This window comes from Panthera uncia (genome assembly GCF_023721935.1).
Source record: "Panthera uncia isolate 11264 chromosome B3 unlocalized genomic scaffold, Puncia_PCG_1.0 HiC_scaffold_1, whole genome shotgun sequence".
NCBI classification, from domain to species: Eukaryota; Metazoa; Chordata; class Mammalia; order Carnivora; family Felidae; genus Panthera; species Panthera uncia.
The window spans coordinates 52,802,618-52,822,406 of NW_026057582.1; the positions used below are offsets into that span (position 1 = coordinate 52,802,618).

At 37.1% G+C, this 19,789-nt stretch overlaps 1 protein-coding gene across 2 annotated transcripts; it reads right to left on the minus strand.

The window, feature by feature from the left end:
• Positions 1–7,701: 7,701 nt before the first annotated feature.
• CB3H14orf28 (chromosome B3 C14orf28 homolog) lies at positions 7,702–19,521 on the minus strand. Of its 2 annotated transcripts, XM_049612867.1 has the most exons (6): positions 19,433–19,521; positions 16,123–16,647; positions 13,953–14,042; positions 12,638–12,772; positions 11,470–11,572; positions 7,702–7,924 (listed from the first exon to the last, which is right to left on the minus strand). In XM_049612867.1, exons 2-6 carry the CDS (start codon positions 16,644–16,646, stop codon positions 7,922–7,924), a joined length of 855 nt encoding a protein of 284 aa, XP_049468824.1. In that variant the 5' UTR covers position 16,647; positions 19,433–19,521; the 3' UTR covers positions 7,702–7,921. The 2 variants fall into 2 exon arrangements, with proteins under 2 accessions (XP_049468824.1, XP_049468823.1); XM_049612866.1 differs by lacking the exon at positions 7,702–7,924 and having other exon boundaries at positions 9,619–11,572.
• Between the last annotated feature and the right edge of the window lie 268 nt (positions 19,522–19,789).

The following is a 19,789-nucleotide window of genomic DNA, read 5'->3' on the forward strand; positions in this document are numbered from 1 at the left end:
CATTGGATGTTGGTCAAATTATGGATAACCGAAGTATTTGTAGCTGCCTTGAATATAGGTTTCCTGGTTAAAATATCAGCTAACCATCCGTGAACTGCATTCTTAACAGGGCAACTCCTAGAGTTTAAGTAGAAACTTAACATATATACTCAGGTATTTATTATAGATGACAAAATATGCAAATAAGCACTTTAGGAGTACCTATTAAAATACTGAAATTAAGATTTCTTGACTGAATTGATGCATTTGAATTTTGGTTTGTGATGTCTAAGACATGCACAGATAGCTTTCGTATTACCCAGAAGTCATTGCAAAATCTGTCAGCAGACAGTTATTAAAAGCTTAGTATGTGTAAGACATGATAGCACAAAGGAGTAAAGCCATATTCTTCAATCTACTTGAGGAATTAAAAATACACCTAATTTTTCCCCCCAGAGAGAGAAAATAGAAGACAGTGATATCCTGGCAAAGCTCAAGCTGTACCTCTTGTGTTCTTTCATAAAATTACTGGATGGTTCTCTTAGTTGGGGCTAGAGCAGTAATGGGAGTAGAAGTTTCAACTTTAATTTGGAAGACTGTGATGAGTGGATTGTACGATAGGCTCATAACGGGATGCAAAAAGCTATTACAATGAAGAGTCCAAACTCTTAAGACTAGGCATAAAAGGAAGTTCTGTGATAAGATAGAATACTTTGTGAGTTTTAATGTGTTTTCCAGGCTTCCTTTTTTTCGTTTTTAATACTAATGGAACCTCCATATACCCATCACCCAGCTTCAAAAATTAACCTTTTAGTAATTAATTTTGCTAATCTTCATCTATTCACCCTGCCCTTTTTTTTTTTTTTTTTCTGGAATATTTTTAAAGAGAATCCCAGACATGCAATATGACTGATAAAGAACTTAGACTGCATCTCTAAATGATAGTGGACACTTAAAATTTTCATTCTCTAAGCAATTACATTGATAATAATCTCACTTAAAAATTTAATACTGCTGTAATACTTAGTACACAATCTATATTCAGATTTCCCTGATCTGATTTTTTTGTTGTTGTCGGTTGAGGCAGGATCTAAAGAAGGTTTGTACTTTGCGTTTGACTGTTAGCTCTGAGTCCCTTTCAACCTCTACCAGTCACTGTGCCACTCTCCCTTTTCATGCCATATACTTGTGAACAAATGAGATCATTTGTCTAGTAGCTTGTCCCACATTCTAGATTTGGCTAATTGCTTTTTGTGGTATTGTTTAGCTATTGTCTTAGTCTTCAAATTTCTCATAGTTGACCATAGAGTCTTGATTAAATTTTTTTTCTTCTTCCCCCTTCCATACCTTCCTTCCTCCCTTCTCCCTTCCTCCCACCCTTCCTCCCTTCTTTCCCTTCTTTTTTTTTTTTTTTTTTTTTTTTTTTTGCTAAGTGTAGTTGATGCTGCGTATTCTTCCTATTACATTGCATCTGAGGTACATTATGTCTGGTTATCCCACTATTAGTGATGCTAACGTTAATCATGGCTTTCATTTAGTCCTTGTCAACCTGACCCCTCCATTATCAAGTCCCCCATCAAATTCTTCACTTGATTGTTTTTTGCAGCTATTAACAACTAACAACTACTGCCAGATCCATTATTTTTTCTTTTTTTTTTTTTTTTTTTACATTTATTTTTGATAGAGACAGAGCACAAGTGGGGGAGGGGTAGAGAGAGAAGGAGACACAGAATCTGAAGCAGGCTCCAGGCTATGAGCTGTCAGCACAGAGCCTGATGCAGGGCTCGAACTCACAAACCGTGAGATCATGACCTGAGGTGAAGTTGGATGCCAAACCAACTGAGCCACCCAGGTGCCCCTGCCAGATCCATTATTATGTTAAGTTGCAAAATAGTGATTCTCTGTCATTTTTTTTCCTGCATTTATTAGTTGGAATCCTATAAAGGAAAACACTTCCTTATCACATACTTGGTTACCCTGAGATAAGGCCTATAAGGAAAGGTTGGGGGAAATATTTGATTCATTCTCTTTTCAATCTTTAATGAATTGACGCCCTAGAAACCTCTAAAGGTGATCAAGTATCATGAATTTACCATGCTTTATATATTCCTTTCAATATGTGTGTTTCAATTAATAGGCCTTAGTCCAGTGGATACCTCCATTAAGTTCCACTGAAAATCTTGCTTTTAAAAAATTTTATTAAAATTATTTTGACATGATTTAAAACGATGTCAAACTTATAGAGAAGTTGTAAGAATAATAGAACTCTGAAATACCTTTTCCAAAGTTCACCAGTTTTTTTACCATTTTGCCACACTTGTTTTATCACCTTTCTCTTATTGTTTTGAACGATTCAAAAGTAGACACCACACATTATGTTCTTTTATCCCTTAATACTTCAGCATGTATGTCCTAGGAATAAGGATATTCCTTCTCTTATGTAACCACAGTTCAGGTATCAAATTGAAACATCATTGTGGTTTGGCTCTTCCACATTTTCTTCCTCAGATCTAGAACCAGCCATTTCTTCAAGGGTCCCTGGCACTTTTTTGCTGGGAAGTGGTATTTTAGATTCCAGTGTTGTGCTGGTGGTACTTTCTGCTACTCAGTTGTTATTGTTTATAGGCTATTCAATAGGTAGAGTCAGGAAATGCTTCCTTTTTTATTTCAAAAGAGAGAAAAGGGATTTTATTTAAATTCTTGGATTTTAATGTTTTTCTTAGCCTGAAAATCTTGGTTTCTGTCAACATTAGCATAATTACCTATTTGATTTATCTTAAACACACTTAACAATAGTTTTAAAATAACAGTGATGGCATAAATAGGGCCAGCGAATGCAGTTAAGAGTCCCTGTGATTCTCTTTTGACCTTAGGATATATTTCACAAGGGTAAACGTTAAAAGCACTGCTTTTAGGAGTGCCTGGCCAGCTCAGTTGGTAGACCATGTGACTCTTGATTTCGGGGTTGGGAGTTTAAGCCCCATGTGGGCCTGGGGCTTACTTAAAAAACATTTTTACCGTTTTTTAACTTTATTTATTTCAAGAGAGGGAAGGAGAGCGTGAGCAGGGGGGCAGAGAGAAAGGAAAGAATCCCAAGTGGGCTTTGTGCTCTTAGGGCAGGGCCTGAAGTGGGGCTTGAACTCATGAACTTAGAGATCATGACCAGAGCTGAAATCAAGAGTCAGATGCTTAACCAACTCAGCCACCCAGGCGCTTCTAAAAGCAATGTTTTTAGAGTTAAATAAAATATTTTTATTTGAGTAAAGCATGATTGATTTATACAGTTAAGTTACTCAAATTCAGGTTTTAATATTTAGGTATATATATTTGGATGTAATTTTATTTTCTAATTACATAAAATATTTATTTGATCCTGAAGTTGAAACTATATGAGATGATGCATTCCCAGAAGTTTTGTCTGCATTTCCATATTTTCCACCCTGTTCATTTTTATTCCTCTATAGGTAATCATTTTTATTAGATGTTGGTTTCATTGAAAAATAAATATACCCCTTTCCCTATTTCCTTACAAAAAAGACAGTATATTTTCAACTTTTTTTTTTTTTTTTTTTTACTTAATATATTCTGGAGATTCCATATCAATGTATGGAGATAATTCCTAATCTTTTTTTTACAATTGTTTAGTACCTTACTGTGTGGATATACTACAGAACTTTGAAGTAGTCTCCTGCTGATGGTCATTGGGTTGTTGCCAGACTTTTGCACTTATAAATAATGTCACAATGAAAAATGTCCTTGTGCATTTGTCATTGTGTGTTTTTGGGCATAGATTTTTAGAAGTGGAATTGCTGAGCCAAAGCATAGATGATACATAATTTTGCCTGCTTTAGTTATTTCAGGCTGTTACAACAAAATGCTGTAGACTGGGTGGCTTATAAATAACAGAACTTTATTTCTGACAGTTCTGGAGGTTAGAAGTCCAAGATCAGGGTGCCAGCATGGTGGGTTCTGGTCACACCCTCTTCAGGGTTGCAATCTGCCCACTTCTCATTGTATCTTCACATGGCGGAGAGTAGAGAGGAATCAAGCTCTCTCATGACTTTTGTTAAGGACACTAATCCTGTTCATGAGGGCTCCATCTTCAGGACTTCATCTAATACTAATCACCTCCCAAAGGCCCCAATTTATAACACCATTACAAGGAAGAGATAGGGGTTCAGTATATGAGCGCTAGGGAGACAGAAACATTCAGTCCATAAACTTCTCAATTCTTCTAAGAGGTTGCATTTTGCATTCCCATCAACAATAGACAAGAGTATCTCATACGCTGTTTTATTAATTTACCTACCAATGGTCTTATTGGCCTCAGGTTCTTTTCAGCTCTAATTATGTATAACATTAAAATATAATGAAATAAAGGAAGCTTCTTATTTTTCAAGTATATGAAAATCTTTAAATCCCTTACTAAGTATGGCAAGATCTACATAGGGATAGACCAATCACTTCTGTCATCCCAATCAGGAAGAAAGTCTTTTAAAGGATATTCTTGTGTGTGCCCTAAGGAGGGTTAATAGTTTGAGAGTAACATGCTGCCTACTGTGCTAATGAGGCCAGTTAGAGTTAGAAGTTTATATAGGCAGGGGTGTTAGAATCTAAGAGAGTAGGTGGTTCCCAATGAATAGAGGACTATGTCTCAAAAACTTTTAGAGCCAATGGCAGATAAACTATTTTGGACAGTACCTGGTGGATAAATGGTTTTGAGCAGAAATAAGATGTGATATTTCATAGGTATTATTTAGTATCGAGGGAAATTTAAACTATTTACTTTCCTCCAACATTTGTACTTTTCCTTTGTTTTTCCATTTCAAACTAATTCATGAATTTAACATTCTTTTACTCTTTTAATATTATAATTTTTTTCCATGAGCTTAATTGCCACAGAAATACCAGCAATTATTTTCAGCAACAAACTTGAGATATTCATACAGATGTTAGTTCATTTTCTGCAGTAGCACTACGTATCTACTAATTTTATTTCTTAATAAAATATAGAAAGAGGAATCAACAATAATGGTAGATAATACTTTCATGGTGCTTATTCTCTGCCAGGCACTAAGTTCTAATCATAATCATTAAAATCCTCCCACAAACTTGTGAGATATATTCTATTATTATCTCCATCTTACAGTAGGGAAACTCGGGAACAGAGGGGTTAAGTAACAGGCCTGATGCCACACAACCAGAATCCAAGTTTGAACCCAGGCAATCTGCTTCAGAGTCTAGGTGTTTAACAGGTATACTCTTACCTCTCTCTCCTTGATAGCATGAAAAATTAGTAACTGAGAACTGATAATAATAGGGATGATCCAAGGCGCCTGGGTGGTTCAGTTGGTTAAATGTCCGACTTTGGCTCAGGTTATGATCTCATGGTTTGTGTGTTTAAGCCCTACATTGGGCTCTGTGCTGACAGTGTGGAGCCTGCTTGGGATTCTCTCTCTTTCCCTCTCTCTACCCCTTCTCCACTCACACATTCTCTCTTTCAAAAATAAATAAACTTAAAAAAAAAATAGAGATGATCCAGTGGTAATGTGATCATATGAGATTCACCCGAAAGCCTACAATTCCATGAACTTTCTCATGGGTGAAAAATGTCAATTCTGAATCAGGTCTTCTGGAATTTCTGTAAGCTCTTTAGGGACAGGTGTTCCTAATCCTTTCAGAGGTGAAGAAAGTGGAGGGGAGTGTGGAAACTACAGGAGTTGAGGAAGTAGATGACGAAACCTGGGAGTCAATTTGCAAATATTATTTGAGCTGGGGTATTGTTGGCAGAGTATAGCCAACCTCATCAAAGATGTTATTCCCAAGCTGTGAATGTGTACAGTGCCAGGGGGCCTGGGTGGCTCAGTCGGTTAAGTGACCGACTTCGGCTCGGGTCACGATCTCATGGTTTGTGGGTTAGAGCTCCACATCAAGCTCTGTGCTGATAGCTCAGAGCCTGGAGCCTGCTTCAGATTCTGTGTCTCCGCTTCTGTCTCCCTCCCCCGCCCCTGCACCCCCTCCCGCCCCAGTCTCTCTCTGGCTCTCTCTCTCTCTCTCTTAAAAATAAACATTAAAAAAGTTATTTTAAATGAATGTGTACAGTGTCACAGAAAAAAAGGAAAACTGGATTTCCTTCACCCAAATTATAAAGTAGGTTAATACTTTAAGGCCAAAAAGTTCAGGTATGGCTCTTTCCTCGGTTTCTCACGTTCCATACTGAGGAGCTTCTGCCCCCTCGTGTTGATGTAGAAAAACTGCAGGAGTTGGGAATGACCACCCCCCCCCCTTCCTGTCCCTCCATAAGTCCAGTTGACAGCTGATTCCCCAAGTATTGAAAGAAGACCAGTCCCAATGGTTCTCTCAGTTTCCTCAAGTCTCTTCCCTTCTACCAGAAGTAGAAAATATTTGACATTATTAATCCCATGGAATACTTTAGCTACAATAAATTCCTTTTTAAACTTGATGATGTTTGAAATTTGTTTTCTCTTTAATTTTAGGATTTATAGCTTTCTAATGGAGATTAAAGGTGGTTAGGCTTTGAAGGTAGAGGCAGAGATAATGAGACCTCACCATTACCCTTGGAAGCACAAGTTAGGCAATCCTTAGTCTTTTTCCTCTACAAACCTCCTCCAGGGATGCTAGGCAGGCAACTGTGGAAGGCCCGTTTCAAAGACCTCACAGCAGATTATCATGTAGAGCTACCCTTCCTCTGTACTCTCTCTGTAAGCCTGAGGTACTGCCCCTGCCATAGCACTTCCTTCTATACAGTCATCATTGATTCACTCATCCTTCCCTTTTTCTAGACATGTACTTGCCTCCAGGGCATAAATAGTACCCAATTCAACTAGCAAATAGTAGATAGTATGTATGTATTATATAAATGCTGCAGAGAATGTCTGTTATTAACTTGTTCTAGCTTGTAGCCCCTAAATCAAGCTTAGCCTGCTCGGGTAAAAACTTCTCTAGCCAGCCAGTTATGCTCTCCAAACCTTAACCTGGTCTCTCCTTGAGCTGAGCACAAGTCAGCTTTTCTGTGCTTCCTGCTGCCTCCTTTCCTCTTCTTTTTTTCTGACCTAAAATTCCCAAATGTTGGAGATGCAGAACTATTTATTGTGCCTGCTTTTCACAAACTCCCTCGCTATGCTTTCTTCCTACTCTACCCTTAAAGCAAGCTAATTATGCTCAGTCTATTTTAATCTTTCTATTTTAATCTTTCTTTGTTATACCATTAGATTAACAGAGAAACAAAATCTGTTTAGCTGTATCTGTTTCGGGACAATTTATACCACCAGGGCCTTGCTTCCTGACTCTCGCACCTGGGATACTAGTTGTGAGATGTTGGTAGAGGAGTGTAGAGAAATGACATCCTCCATAAAATAAAATAATTAGTTCTTGAAGGTTTGGGAAGATGAAAGCTTCTAAAAGCACATGTTCAGGCAGGAAGAAACATCTGAACAGGTGGCCACAGCACTTTTCTTCAGAGTCTTTACTTTCCTCTCATGTTGATAACTTGTCTTACCACTATGCTGGCCCCCAAGAGCATACACTTCTTCGAAGCCCTAACCCCCTGGCTCTTGATTCTCTTTAGTACTATGAAGCTACGCTGGACTTTTCAAAAAGGCTTTACTAGTGTGAACTAATGATGATCACTGGGTGGAGAAATCATGGATGATCATTTTCTTCTTTATTCTTTTTTGGATTTACTGAGTTTTAAATTGGCTTATGTATTATTTTTATAATCATATTAAAAATGAGACTTTGCAAAATTCAAAGGGAAAACAAGCAAGTCATGAAACTGTAAATAAGCATACAAACTATTATGGCTACCTTGTCTTCACATTTGCTCTCCAAGCTGCTCTTCCATTCCACATCATTTTTGAGGGTCCTGCTGGGGAAGCTCACTTTTTCAAGTGATAGTCCTCTTGATACCTTGCAGAAGACATCACTGAGAAAACAATGGATGGACTATGGAACTGATTTCTCACTGAGGGTAAATAATATAATACACATTCTTGGTAGAAATCAGCATGTAAAGAAATCATCTAGCTCCAGAGGCCTCCCCATTATCTTCCTCCTCAACTTAAGGTAAGAGTCAAATGTTGTGTTCTTTGGGATCAAATTAAATTTTAGGCTGTCTACATGACCAGATAGTGAACCCTGGGGCCAGTTGGGTGGGTAGGAACCCCTGTTAGTAAGGCATTAAGTCATTGCAATGAATTTCAAAAGCTGTGTGATTGTAGCTTTTAAGGCAGAAAATTTTGGTGCTGATTTTAAACGTTAGAGCATTGACAAAGGAAAATGAGAATATAAATGTTTTCTTTGGCTGTAATTCAGCAGCAATAATTGCAGTCATTTTTGCATGAACTGCTTACCCTTTATGCCTATAGCACACTACAATTATTTTCAAATAATTAAATATCATTTAATCATTTAATTATAAAACTAAACTGTTGATATGCTCATGTATAGCTTTTTGTGTCATAGGAGTTATCTGCTTATATAGCTTAGTTGTTTGTTCATACTCTAAGAAGGGAATGGAACATGGGAGTCACCCTAGTAAGCATGCCTGTGGTAGTTATCTTTAGTTTGTCCTCATTGGTTGGATCAGATCCAGTGACAATGCCTCAGATATTAAATCAACCCTAATAATATTTGAAGGATAAATATAAGATTATTTGCTAAATTGGGGGTAAAAGGTTTCTTTTGCTGCAAAGAACTTGGACATTATTCTTTAAATTTGCTTTGTTTGTACCTTATCCCCCTTTGACATAGGCTGGGGTTTTAAAATCATTTTTGCTCTTCCCATAAGTATAGTTATGGATTTTGGCATTTAAAAATGTATTATTTCCTATCTTTCACTGCCCCCTGCTTCAGTATTCCTATTTTTTTTTCCTTAATGTTTATTTTTGAGAGAGAGCAAGCAGGGAGTGGCAAAGAGAGGAGGACAAAGGATCCAAGGTAGGCTCTGTGATGACAGCAGAGAGCCCAATGCAGGGCTTGAACTCAAACTGTGAGATCATGTCCTGAGCTGAAGTCGGACATTTAACCAACTGTGCCAACCCAGTTGCCCCTGTATTCTGATTTTTTTTTTTTTTAATTTTTGAGAGAGGGAGGGAGAGAGAGAGAGAGAGAGAGAGACAGAGAGAGACAGAGAGAATGCAGGGGAGGGGCAGAGAGAATCCTAAGCAGGCTCTACATTGCCAGCACAGAGCCCAACCTGGGGCTCATTCCCACTTCATGGGATCATGACCTGAACTGAGATCAAGAGTCGGACAGATGACTAAATGAATGAGCCACCCAGGTGCCCCCCTGTATTATGATTTTTCTAAGGATGTTTCAGGTTATAAAGAATTTTCCATACCTTCACCTTCACATTCTACAGAAAATGCCATTTAATTATTTTTCACCCATTTTCTACTATTTGGTCAGCAGAGGATAATTGCTTCTTTCTACCAACCAACCACTACTGTAACAATAAACTACTTATTATCCTTAAAATCCAACTATCTTGAGGTCCAGAAGGCATACTTAAATTCCTTTACACATCAAGTCTATTACTGATAGGAGCAACTACCCAAATAAATAACTTAAAAAAGATATCTAAAAACTTCATTAGTAAAGAGAATCTGGGAGACTTGCTGTATATGAAAGAGGTAGAAAAAATATATCTTTATTAGCATGTTTAAGGTAGTCAAGATTTTAACAAACATCTTAATCCTCACAACAACCCTGTGAGGTAGGTAAGTCATTGTTTTGTGATAAATTAGTATTGTTCCAAATAAAGTGCAATTCTTAAAAGAATAATCTGCATTAGGAATAATTATGTTAATGAACCACTTATGTATATGCTAATATTTGTGTTGTTGTATATTTTGATTCATGCAATAAGGTATCCCCACAAAAGTCTGCTGTAAATAAAATCCTATTTAAATACATGGTGGGGACTATTTAAATAAACTCTAGCATAGATTTTTTTTGTAAAATAAATTGCTATTTTTTTTTATCTTGCGCAAGATGCAATTTTCACAGTTTGCTCAAAGTGAGGCATTCTCAGCAACATTGCACTCACATTTAGTAATTCTTCTGTAAGCTACTTCAACATGGCACCAAGCCAATGTAAGACTGACTTAATTTGTTGAATTAAATTTGGTATATGGCAGTGAACTGTGTTATCATGTAGAAATCTCCAAATATACTACACTCAATCCCAACCCAAAATCTAAGATAGACTGTTTACTGAAATTAAACACTAAAGTGAATAATAATAAATTTCAAAAAGTATTTTCCCTTGAGAATAATACTTAATTTTTTCCCTTAAAACTGTAATAGGAAGAGAGATCTTAGGGTCTTTGAAAACAAACATAATTTCTGATAATTACAAAATTCTTGTGATTTATATTGCAAATCAAACCCTCATGCTATCAGTTTACTACTTACAAGGAAGCCAGCATTTTGTTACTCCAAAAATGTTAAGTATTTTTTTTCTCTGTGCCAATATGACTTACTAGGACAAAAAATATTCCAGACACCGTTTTCTCTTAAATATATATTTAAAGTACATTTCTATTGTTAATCCAACATTAGTAAACATCCAGTTGCCTAATATTTTTTTATAGTTGTCTTATCTTCAGAATAGGTTTTTATTAGAGGATTTCCATTACATTTAGTTATGTTATATAATTTACTTGTAACAGTAACTTTAATTAAATTTGGGAGCTTAGTTGACACTTAAAATTTGCTGGCAGGTATATAATACTTTAGCAAGTGGTTAAAGTAATTTGCCATTATAGAGAAATAATTCAAGCCCAGAAAAATATTCTCACCAAAGTATTTTTAAAACCTATTGCAGGAAAATTAGGCAAATCAACAAGTAAAAAAGACTAAGCCATCTATAAGTTGTACATTCAAATCCATACTAGATCCAACAGTGCACTTTGGATTTTAGTGAGGTAGGGCAAAAAATATAGTCAGATACACTTTGAACTGTTAAATTTATATAAACTGAAATACTGACTTGTAACCAGGTTTTATTTGAATATCCAAAAAGAAAAATTGAGAATTCAAATGATGAAGTATTTTCTTAGATTCAAGGACAGAACTGCAAAAATCCTTTGAGTACATATAAATGAAAAATACAAAGGCTACAAGATACATTTTATTTCAACATAATATATGCTTGTTATGCTTGTATAAAAATAACCCAGGACATAGAAAAAACAAATACAAACATTTTTGCATAGATTCTGTATATATAATATTTACCTGGGGCTAAACACTGGAAAAATACACCTCTGAAACTAGTATAGTTCAACTATTTCCTTGGATACCAAGTATTTACAAAATAAAAGCCCTTCATCTGGGGGAGCATGGGCAGGAGGGAAAACAATTTAATTTAGCATCAGTCTATATTTATTTCTCTGTTGCTCGAATATAAACCAATGATGACAAGAGGAGAAACTCTGGGGGTTTATTTAACAAAATTAAATTCACATTTCTGAGGCCATCATAGTGCATCCAATGTCCATCAATCTGGAAAGCTGCAGAATAATGATGTTCCTCTTTGTTAAATAATGTGGCACCTTCCAACAAATACCTACAAATTAAAAGACAAAGTATAGCAAAAAAGATAATACTTTGTTCTTTGATAAATATTCCTTCAATTCTTAATTAAGGAATAAAAATATCGATATTGTTTGCATTCTAGTCCCTAAAAATGATATCCATCTGTAAAAATCATGTGCTATAATTGGTAATTTGAAGTAAAATATTTAAGAATTTAAAAAATTGTACAATTGAGGAATTTTGAAAAACACTTTAACAGATTAACGATAATCTGTATCGTTTGGTTACATAAGAGAACACACACACAAAAAGCCTTTCAAAGGCAAAAAGTTGAGACTGTATGTCCTAATTTGAATGCAGATATTTTCATCTCTGATATTGAAAGTAATATTTTTTGTTTAAATGATGACCTCCTACTATATACTACTTTGACTTGAAATACAAGTAATAGTATTTACTGTTTACTATGTGTCAGGTACTATCCTAAACACTTTACATGTGTTATCTCATTAAATCTTCACAATTATGAACCAGATAGGTACTGTCAGCAGTGTTTTATAGAATAAGAAACTGATGTGTAAGCTGGTTAAGTTCTGGCCCACGGTTACATAGCTTGTAAAAGGTGGGGCTGGGATTTGAACTCAATTCTGTCTATTCCATAGTCCAACCACTGTGCACACTGCCAGTGACTGACTCCTACTAATCTACAGATTAGTAGATTCTAATCTTACTCAGGATACACACAATTAGAGAGAGCTACGGGACACCTGGGTGGTTCAGGTTAAGCGTCTGACTCTTGATTTCAGCTCAGGTCATGACCTCACAGTTTATGAATTCAAGCCCGGCATTGGGCTCTGGCAGCTCATAGCCTGCTTGGGATTCTCTCTGCCCTTCCTCTGCTTTCTCTCTCTCTCTCTCACTCAAAAATAAATAAACTTAAAAAAAATACACTAAAAAAAAAAAAAAAAAGAGATAGCTATGATTTTTTTCAACAATATTACCTTAAGGGCTCGTCACAATCATGATGGGATAGCAGAAAAATAGAAAATAAATGTATTTTTTATTAGTTTCATAAACCAAATAGGAAAACACCTACTTGTGATCAGATAAATCCAAGTAATATGGTACATATGCTAGATCTTCAGATTTCCAATGCTGCATATTTAAGACAACAAAAGGGGGTGCCCCATGGCAGAAAACTCGCTGGGAAAATTCTCTTAAGCCACCACATCTAAAATTGAAAATAGGCATGAACTTTATTACACTTAAAGCAAAACTGCCTTTTATCACTTCTGGATTGTCTTAATTACTTAATTTCCTAATAAGCATAATTATCTATTTTAGGCATGGGTAATGGTGTGGCTACAATAGTATCTTATATACCTATACCCAGAAGCTTATCAGCTGTGAGATTCTATATACAAGAAGTCATATACTTGCAAAACTCCAGGAAAAGCTAGCTATCTTTTTCCTAAGCTTATAAAAACATGTAGTCTTTTGAACTGATATAAAAGCTTTTATTTTTATGTAGAGATACATTTGCTTTTTCTCTCTCAGCTGGTTTCAAGGAATAATGGCAGAGGTAAATAATATGACTCTTACAGTCATTTTTATATTACATAAAATTCTCTAATTGCATCCTTTTGCCATTAGGATGAAACAAATTCTGTTTTCTTAGCACTATTACATATTAAGCATGTGGATCAGAATATAACATACACAATTATACAGTAAAATCTCGATTAACCGGAATACTCAGAGCACAGTATTTTGGTTCCCAAATGTTACTGACTAAAGTTAATCAGAAAACCATTGTGTTTCAGTGTTTGCTGTTAAAATACATTAGTCTAGTTTCTGGACTTAAGTACAATTAACTGAATGTATTTTATTCTTCCCTTGTGATTAATTAGCTGTAAGATCATCCTTCTAAATATTAACTCTCATTGTACATTTCTGAAGATATAGAAATTGTTAAGCGACTGGGATGAATATGTTCTGCCCCTTTTGAATTTTTTAACTATGTTGAATTTTTTGGTTGCCATTTACCTCTTTGTCCTAAATGAGGAATGCAGAAAAAAGTCCAGTTAATTGAGGGTCCGATTAGCTGGGTTCCGGTTAACCAAGGTTTTATTGTACCTACTCAGCAGTGGGGAAAGAAAAGAAAAGGCATTTGCTTTGTATTCATCAATTAAATGTAGAATAATATTCTATATAGTGATATTTGATAATGACAACACAGCATAAAATAGCAGTGTAAACTACGGTAGGTGTTAAGATTCAAAAAACGTTAGGCTTCCTAAATACTTGTGAGTTGCTATTTCATAAAGTATTAACACCAAAGACCATATCTGTTCAGGTTTCTTTATAAAAAACATAAATACTTTCATCTTAAATGTCTCTCATATACTCACCCACTCTCTTCACACAGTTCAATCCTGGAACAGAATAACTCATCCACAGCCAGTCGTATCAAGTTTCCATGAGGAATTTCTTGGGGAGGACTACAACAATTAAAAACGCATGTAAGAACTGCTTTGACATTTTTCATGTAAATACATTATTAGGATAGCAAATTTTACAGGTCAATTCATTATTAGCAAACCAAATATAAAAGTATAACCTCTGTTTTTCACCTTTGTTATAATTATAGGAAATCAGCTGAACTTAATAAACATTAATGCATGAAGCTTTCCAAAAAACATCAAATCCTTCTGTAAACTGATCCTGAAATATGCAGTTGTTACTTTAAAATTTTTTCAAGAGATTTCAGTAGAGCAGATTCTGGTCTTAGGGGAAGAAAGGTAGGACCCAGAATCAGGAAAGCAGCCAGTTACATGACTAAATGCAAGTTATAGCATTGTTGGCTTCAGTTAACCTGATTTGTTAAAAAATTTCTTGCTACATACTTCAGAGATTGTTTTAAATAAAGGCAAAAGCCTTAAAAAGTTACATGGAATATAAACAGTATGACAAAAAATATTTTATTGAGAAGCTTAAAATAATAGTATTAATATAGGATTATAAATCATTATGTTTCAAAACATATATAAACTGATATTAGTTTTTGAAGAAACAAATTTCTAAAATGCTTTTTAGTTTATTATAGAATAACAAAACTTGGGGCGCCTGGGTGGCTCAGTCAGTTAAGCATCCGACTTCAGCTCAGGTTGTGATCACACGGCTCATGAGTTCAAGCCCCATGTTGGGCACGTGCTGACAGCTCAGAGGCTGGAGCCTGCTTCAGATTCTGTGTCTCCCTCTCTCTCTGCCCCTCCCCCTGCTCATTCTCTCTCTCTCTCTCTCTCTCTCTCTAATAAACATTAAAAAAATTAGAATAACAAAACTTTTTTCCGGGATAGAGATTTCAAAATCAGTGTCATCGTATCAGTAACACAGGCAAACGGACCAAGTGTATTTCAGAACAAGAGAGATACTCGCTGGCAGACTCTAAAAAGAGTATCTTCAGCTTTCCCTAAGTAGCATGATGTGATAATATTAAACTAAATATGTTATAAAGAAATGTGAATCTAGTAAGTTAGGGTATGTACTGTATATTCTCAAAAGGGAACATCTATTAGGCTGCTTTTGTGAACCACAGGGCCAAATACACTTTCTGACAACAATGTGTTTGGGCTTGTTTTTCTGTCCTGTTTTTCTACTGACAGTTATCCCTTTTCCAGCTAATGTGCCCTGGGGGCTTTAATGTTTCCCAACACTCCACTAGGGCTTGCCAGTTTGGCCTTCTTCCCTATCATTTACCAGCCTGGAGGTATGCCTTCTCTCTCGATGCCAAAAATACTCAGTAGGCTATCAGCACCTCTCCTCGTCAGGGAAAAAGCTCCTCACATTCATGTCCTCTCCAGGTACGAAGATTCTGAGTTTAGGGTTTCAGTCTCTAATTATGTCCTGGCCATGACATGAAGAAATGCTTTTTTTTTTTTAGAGAAAGTGTGAGTTGGAGAGAGAAGGGGAGGGAGGGAGGGAGAGAGATAGAGAGAGAGAGAGAGAGAGGGAGAAAATCTTAAGCAGGCTACATACTCAGTGAGAAGCCCAACTCAGGACTTCATCACACAAACCTTGGGATCATGACCTGAGCCAAAATCAACAGTCAGAAGCTCTACGGACTGAGCCACCCAGGCGCCTCTGAAATACTTTCAATCTTCTTGTTCATGTAGAAATAGCCTACCCAACAGAAATCCATTCAAGGGGTGACACATTTCAATATAGTGTTAAATATTCTTCAAGAGGTTACATTTATGACCCCAAAAATTAATTATCTACACACTCATATTAGCAAATTCAAAGCAAGAGTAAAACATTTTTCATACTAATTCATTACTTTCCCAGTGAAATAATTACTAGCTGGTTTTATAAAGTCAATTCCAAGATATTTGGATTTAATAAATAGTAACACTTGTCATGGGACTTACTATAGTCTTGCATTTGTGTGGTTACCATGTGTAAGTAACTACACAAGGTCTGTACTTTAGAAAGTGCTCTGACTATACTTATTTACTTATAGCAACATTCATTTAAAAACTGTATTATTTTCGCTAAGAGTGACACTTTAAAGCAACTTACTTTATATTAATCGTGCGTTGCTGATCTTCCTGTACTCGAGTTGGGCATCGCCAGTTGGAACAGTAACTCTCTTGTATGGTAGACATGAGATTTTCAAGATTTTTTGTAAAATTATCATGCTCATTACCAAATAAATCAATTATTAATGAAGCTTTATGAACTTCAGATTTGTATTGCTGTTTTTCCATCTTGTCCCAAATCCAAAGTAGCTTCACAGTTGTGAAACTGTAGGTGTCCATTAAGTAAAGGAAACAGTCTACAAACTCTCTACCTAAATGAAGAGAGAGCTCCCTGGGGAAATTTTCATTTTCATTAAGAATGACATATAGTAACATCAAGAATCCATCTATGGTGCAGGTATTTTTCAGTCTTATTTCAACATAAAGTGGCGTACAGGATACTGCTTTGCGGCCAGCTTTGATAGTAAAAACACCTCCCCAAGGAAGAACAGGCCTCCAAAATGAGCGATCTTGGTTATAGTTATTTTTAATTGATGCTTTGATCTCTTCAAACAGTGTCTTCATCCTGCATTTCAAAAGTTTAAAAATAGAACATGTAAATTTGTGACTTTATATGTTAAATTTTTGAGATGTGTTCAAATCAAAACAAACTTCTCTAAACATTCAAATTAGGTGTGCCTGACTGGTTCAGTCAGTACAGCATACCACTCCTGATCTTCCAACTGTAAATTCAACCCTCACGTCGGGTACAGAGATTATTTAAAAATAAAATCTTAAAAAAAATTCAAATTAAATTTGGTTAGAAGGCCTACCAATATAATGAAAAAATTTAAAACAATTCTAGCTGAGCCAGAATTGGCTCAGAATTGCCATATTGGCAATATGCATGGTCTCTGGAAAGACCATTTGGAAGCACGATCTTTTTTGAGGTATAGGATGAGCACATGATAGACTTTTACACTAATTATACTGCAGATTTTATCTTTGCTATAGGAAGACCCTGAAATAAATAAGTCCTAAATGAAAACAGAGCTTTTGAAGATGCAATCTAAATTTGGGTGGGTGTATTCCTAATGTAAACCTCTTTCTCCTCCCTTCAAAATACAAGCTGTGCTTCATTTCCTTTTTAATATGTATGGTTCCACTTATGAAATTGCTATAATGGAATTCTTAGTTCAGCTACAGAATAATGGCCAATTATCTTTTAGAGACCTCATATGAAAAGTAATCCACAGTACTTAACTGAATCATTGCCACAGCTGATACAAAAATCATTTCTATGCACTTTGGGATTTTCACTTGCAACTTAGGACCATGCTGGATACCCTATAATCCTAACTGCAGAGACCATGCTATGAAGATCTAACTTAGAACTTGGTAAGTAATCTGATTCTCCTCTCCGTACGTTTTGGGAATGAACAGGGACGTCCACCCTATTTAAACTGTTATTTATCCTTCCCCTAACCTTGAGGTTAGCTAAACATTTTGTTTTTAAAGTCTTTGCCAGTATTCTATAAACATGTTTGTGTCATAATGTATGTTATATAAAGCAAAGTTTTAAAAAGTTAAAGAATGAGGTCCTAATGAAACTGAATTGAAAATACTGCTTTACTTGGGACAGTAAATATCTAAACTAAAAATATCATAGGGTTTCTCAATGTTACTTTTATGGAAAAGCATATTTCCATGAAAAAGGAAAGCATCTGAAGAATAGGAAGAGACCAATTCATGACTGAGGTCAATGTCTTATTTTGACTTTTCAAGTGCCACACACATACTCCCAAGCACAACATAAATCCAGTACTCAATACTGCAGACCTATGTGTTTTATTTGTGTAAGAAATTAAGTTCACATAGCATAGAGTTGTTGAATCACTGTTGTACACCTAAAACCAATGTAACACTATGTCAACTATACTTCAATTAAAAAATGTTTTACACTTAAATTCAAACCAAATTTACAATACTAGCAGACTAAAAATTCAGTTCTACAATATATTAAATGCAGACACACATGCACGGGCACACAGTATTTTTGGCTTGAGGCAAGATGCTATGGACTACAAAATATTCAACACTATATTTAGTCTTAAGTGTAGAAGTTTACACAGTTGGTAACATGTTGTTGGCTCTAGACAACCATTTAGGAATAAGAGGGCGTGGTAAATCTGGAGCCTTAGGCAAACACAAACTGTTTCTTCTTGATAGGACTAACATGTTTCCCCAGCAGATTAAAAAAATACATATATGGCATTCAAAACTTTAAAAATAAAAGTGACTTCCTTCATGGTTTCATTTATTTCTGTTTAAGTTTTAAGAACTTTGTAGCAAGGTCTAAGCCTGAGTTCTGATTCCCAAATGTTAAATTGTGAAGGAGTCATAAATCTGTTTTTCTTCAAATTATCTTTTAGACATGACCAAATAAGTAATATTTACAGCAATTGTTATACTTAAGAGAATTAAACTACACTTTTACATATATATATATATATATATATATATATGTATGTACGTGTAACGAAATTAACTTCTCTAGCCTTTTTCTGCGGGGAGGGAAAGTGCAGGGTAGAGAGACTTGGAAGAACTAGAGGACGCTTAATCCTTTCAGCATTAACGTGGTGATTTGTTACAAAGTAAATTACAACAAAAATGAGCAGAAAAGGCGGAGAAATGGCTGCAAAGAGCTTTACTTAAAATTGTCTTGAGATTTCTCCACATCGTCAAAGACTGTTTCCTTAGGCACCGTATTAGAAGCCCTGGAGGACATATCCTGCTGGCAATATCGTCCTGATTCAACAGGCCCTCCAGTTTAAATAAACCTGGAAAACTCCCCCGACCTCTTTTTCCTTGGCAAAACGACACCTTTCTTTTGGGGTCATTTTCAAGGGTGACAATCTGTATTCCACGCTGATCGTGACGATCAGACCACTCGCCCTAGGCACTGAATGCCGGATTCCCTAAGAGCTCGGCGGTCCTAAGGGTCCCCTCTCGAATCAGCACCCCGAAATAATCTGAAAAACGGCCACGCGCTCCCCCTTGAAGCAGCGCGGGGCTCTGGGCAGGGGCCCGCTGGGCGCGCGGTGGGCGCCCGCCTCCGTCCCCCGCGCTCCGGACACGCCTACCCCGCCCCCGGCCCTCCGCGCAGGCGAAGGCCTGGCACCGAGGGCTGGTCCCGCAGGGCTGGCAGGTCCCTGAGCCAGGAGCAGGTGATACGGCTCGGCGCCCCTGCCCACGGCCAGGCAGTGTTCCCCTAAGCGCCTGGGACTGCGGGCACTGGCGGGAGGTCCGGGCCGCGGAAGGCGTTCCCACACCGGCCAGTCTCCGTCCACCAGGAAGCCGACTTCTCGTACCTCCCCGGGGACCGAAAACCGCCGGTGCCGCCGCACCCGTCGTCGCCGCCGCTTGCTCATGGAGAGCCCGTGCTGCCGCCGCCGCCGCCTCATCTACTAGCACCGCCCGCTGTCTGGGCCTCCCCGGCGTGAGTGCTGGGCTCTGGCACGGCCTCCATCGCACCCGCCGCGGAGGGAGCCACAGCAGCTCCAGCGCCCAGGCCGGATCCGACCGGACCCACGGAGCCAGGACCGCAGGACGCGGAGCTTCTTATTACGGAGGAAGATTCGGCCTGACCTCGGCCCCCCTCCCCCCAGTCCCTAGTTCCCAGCCGCCTGACGGCGCTGCTACGCAGGCGCGAAGACGCCCTCTCCAAA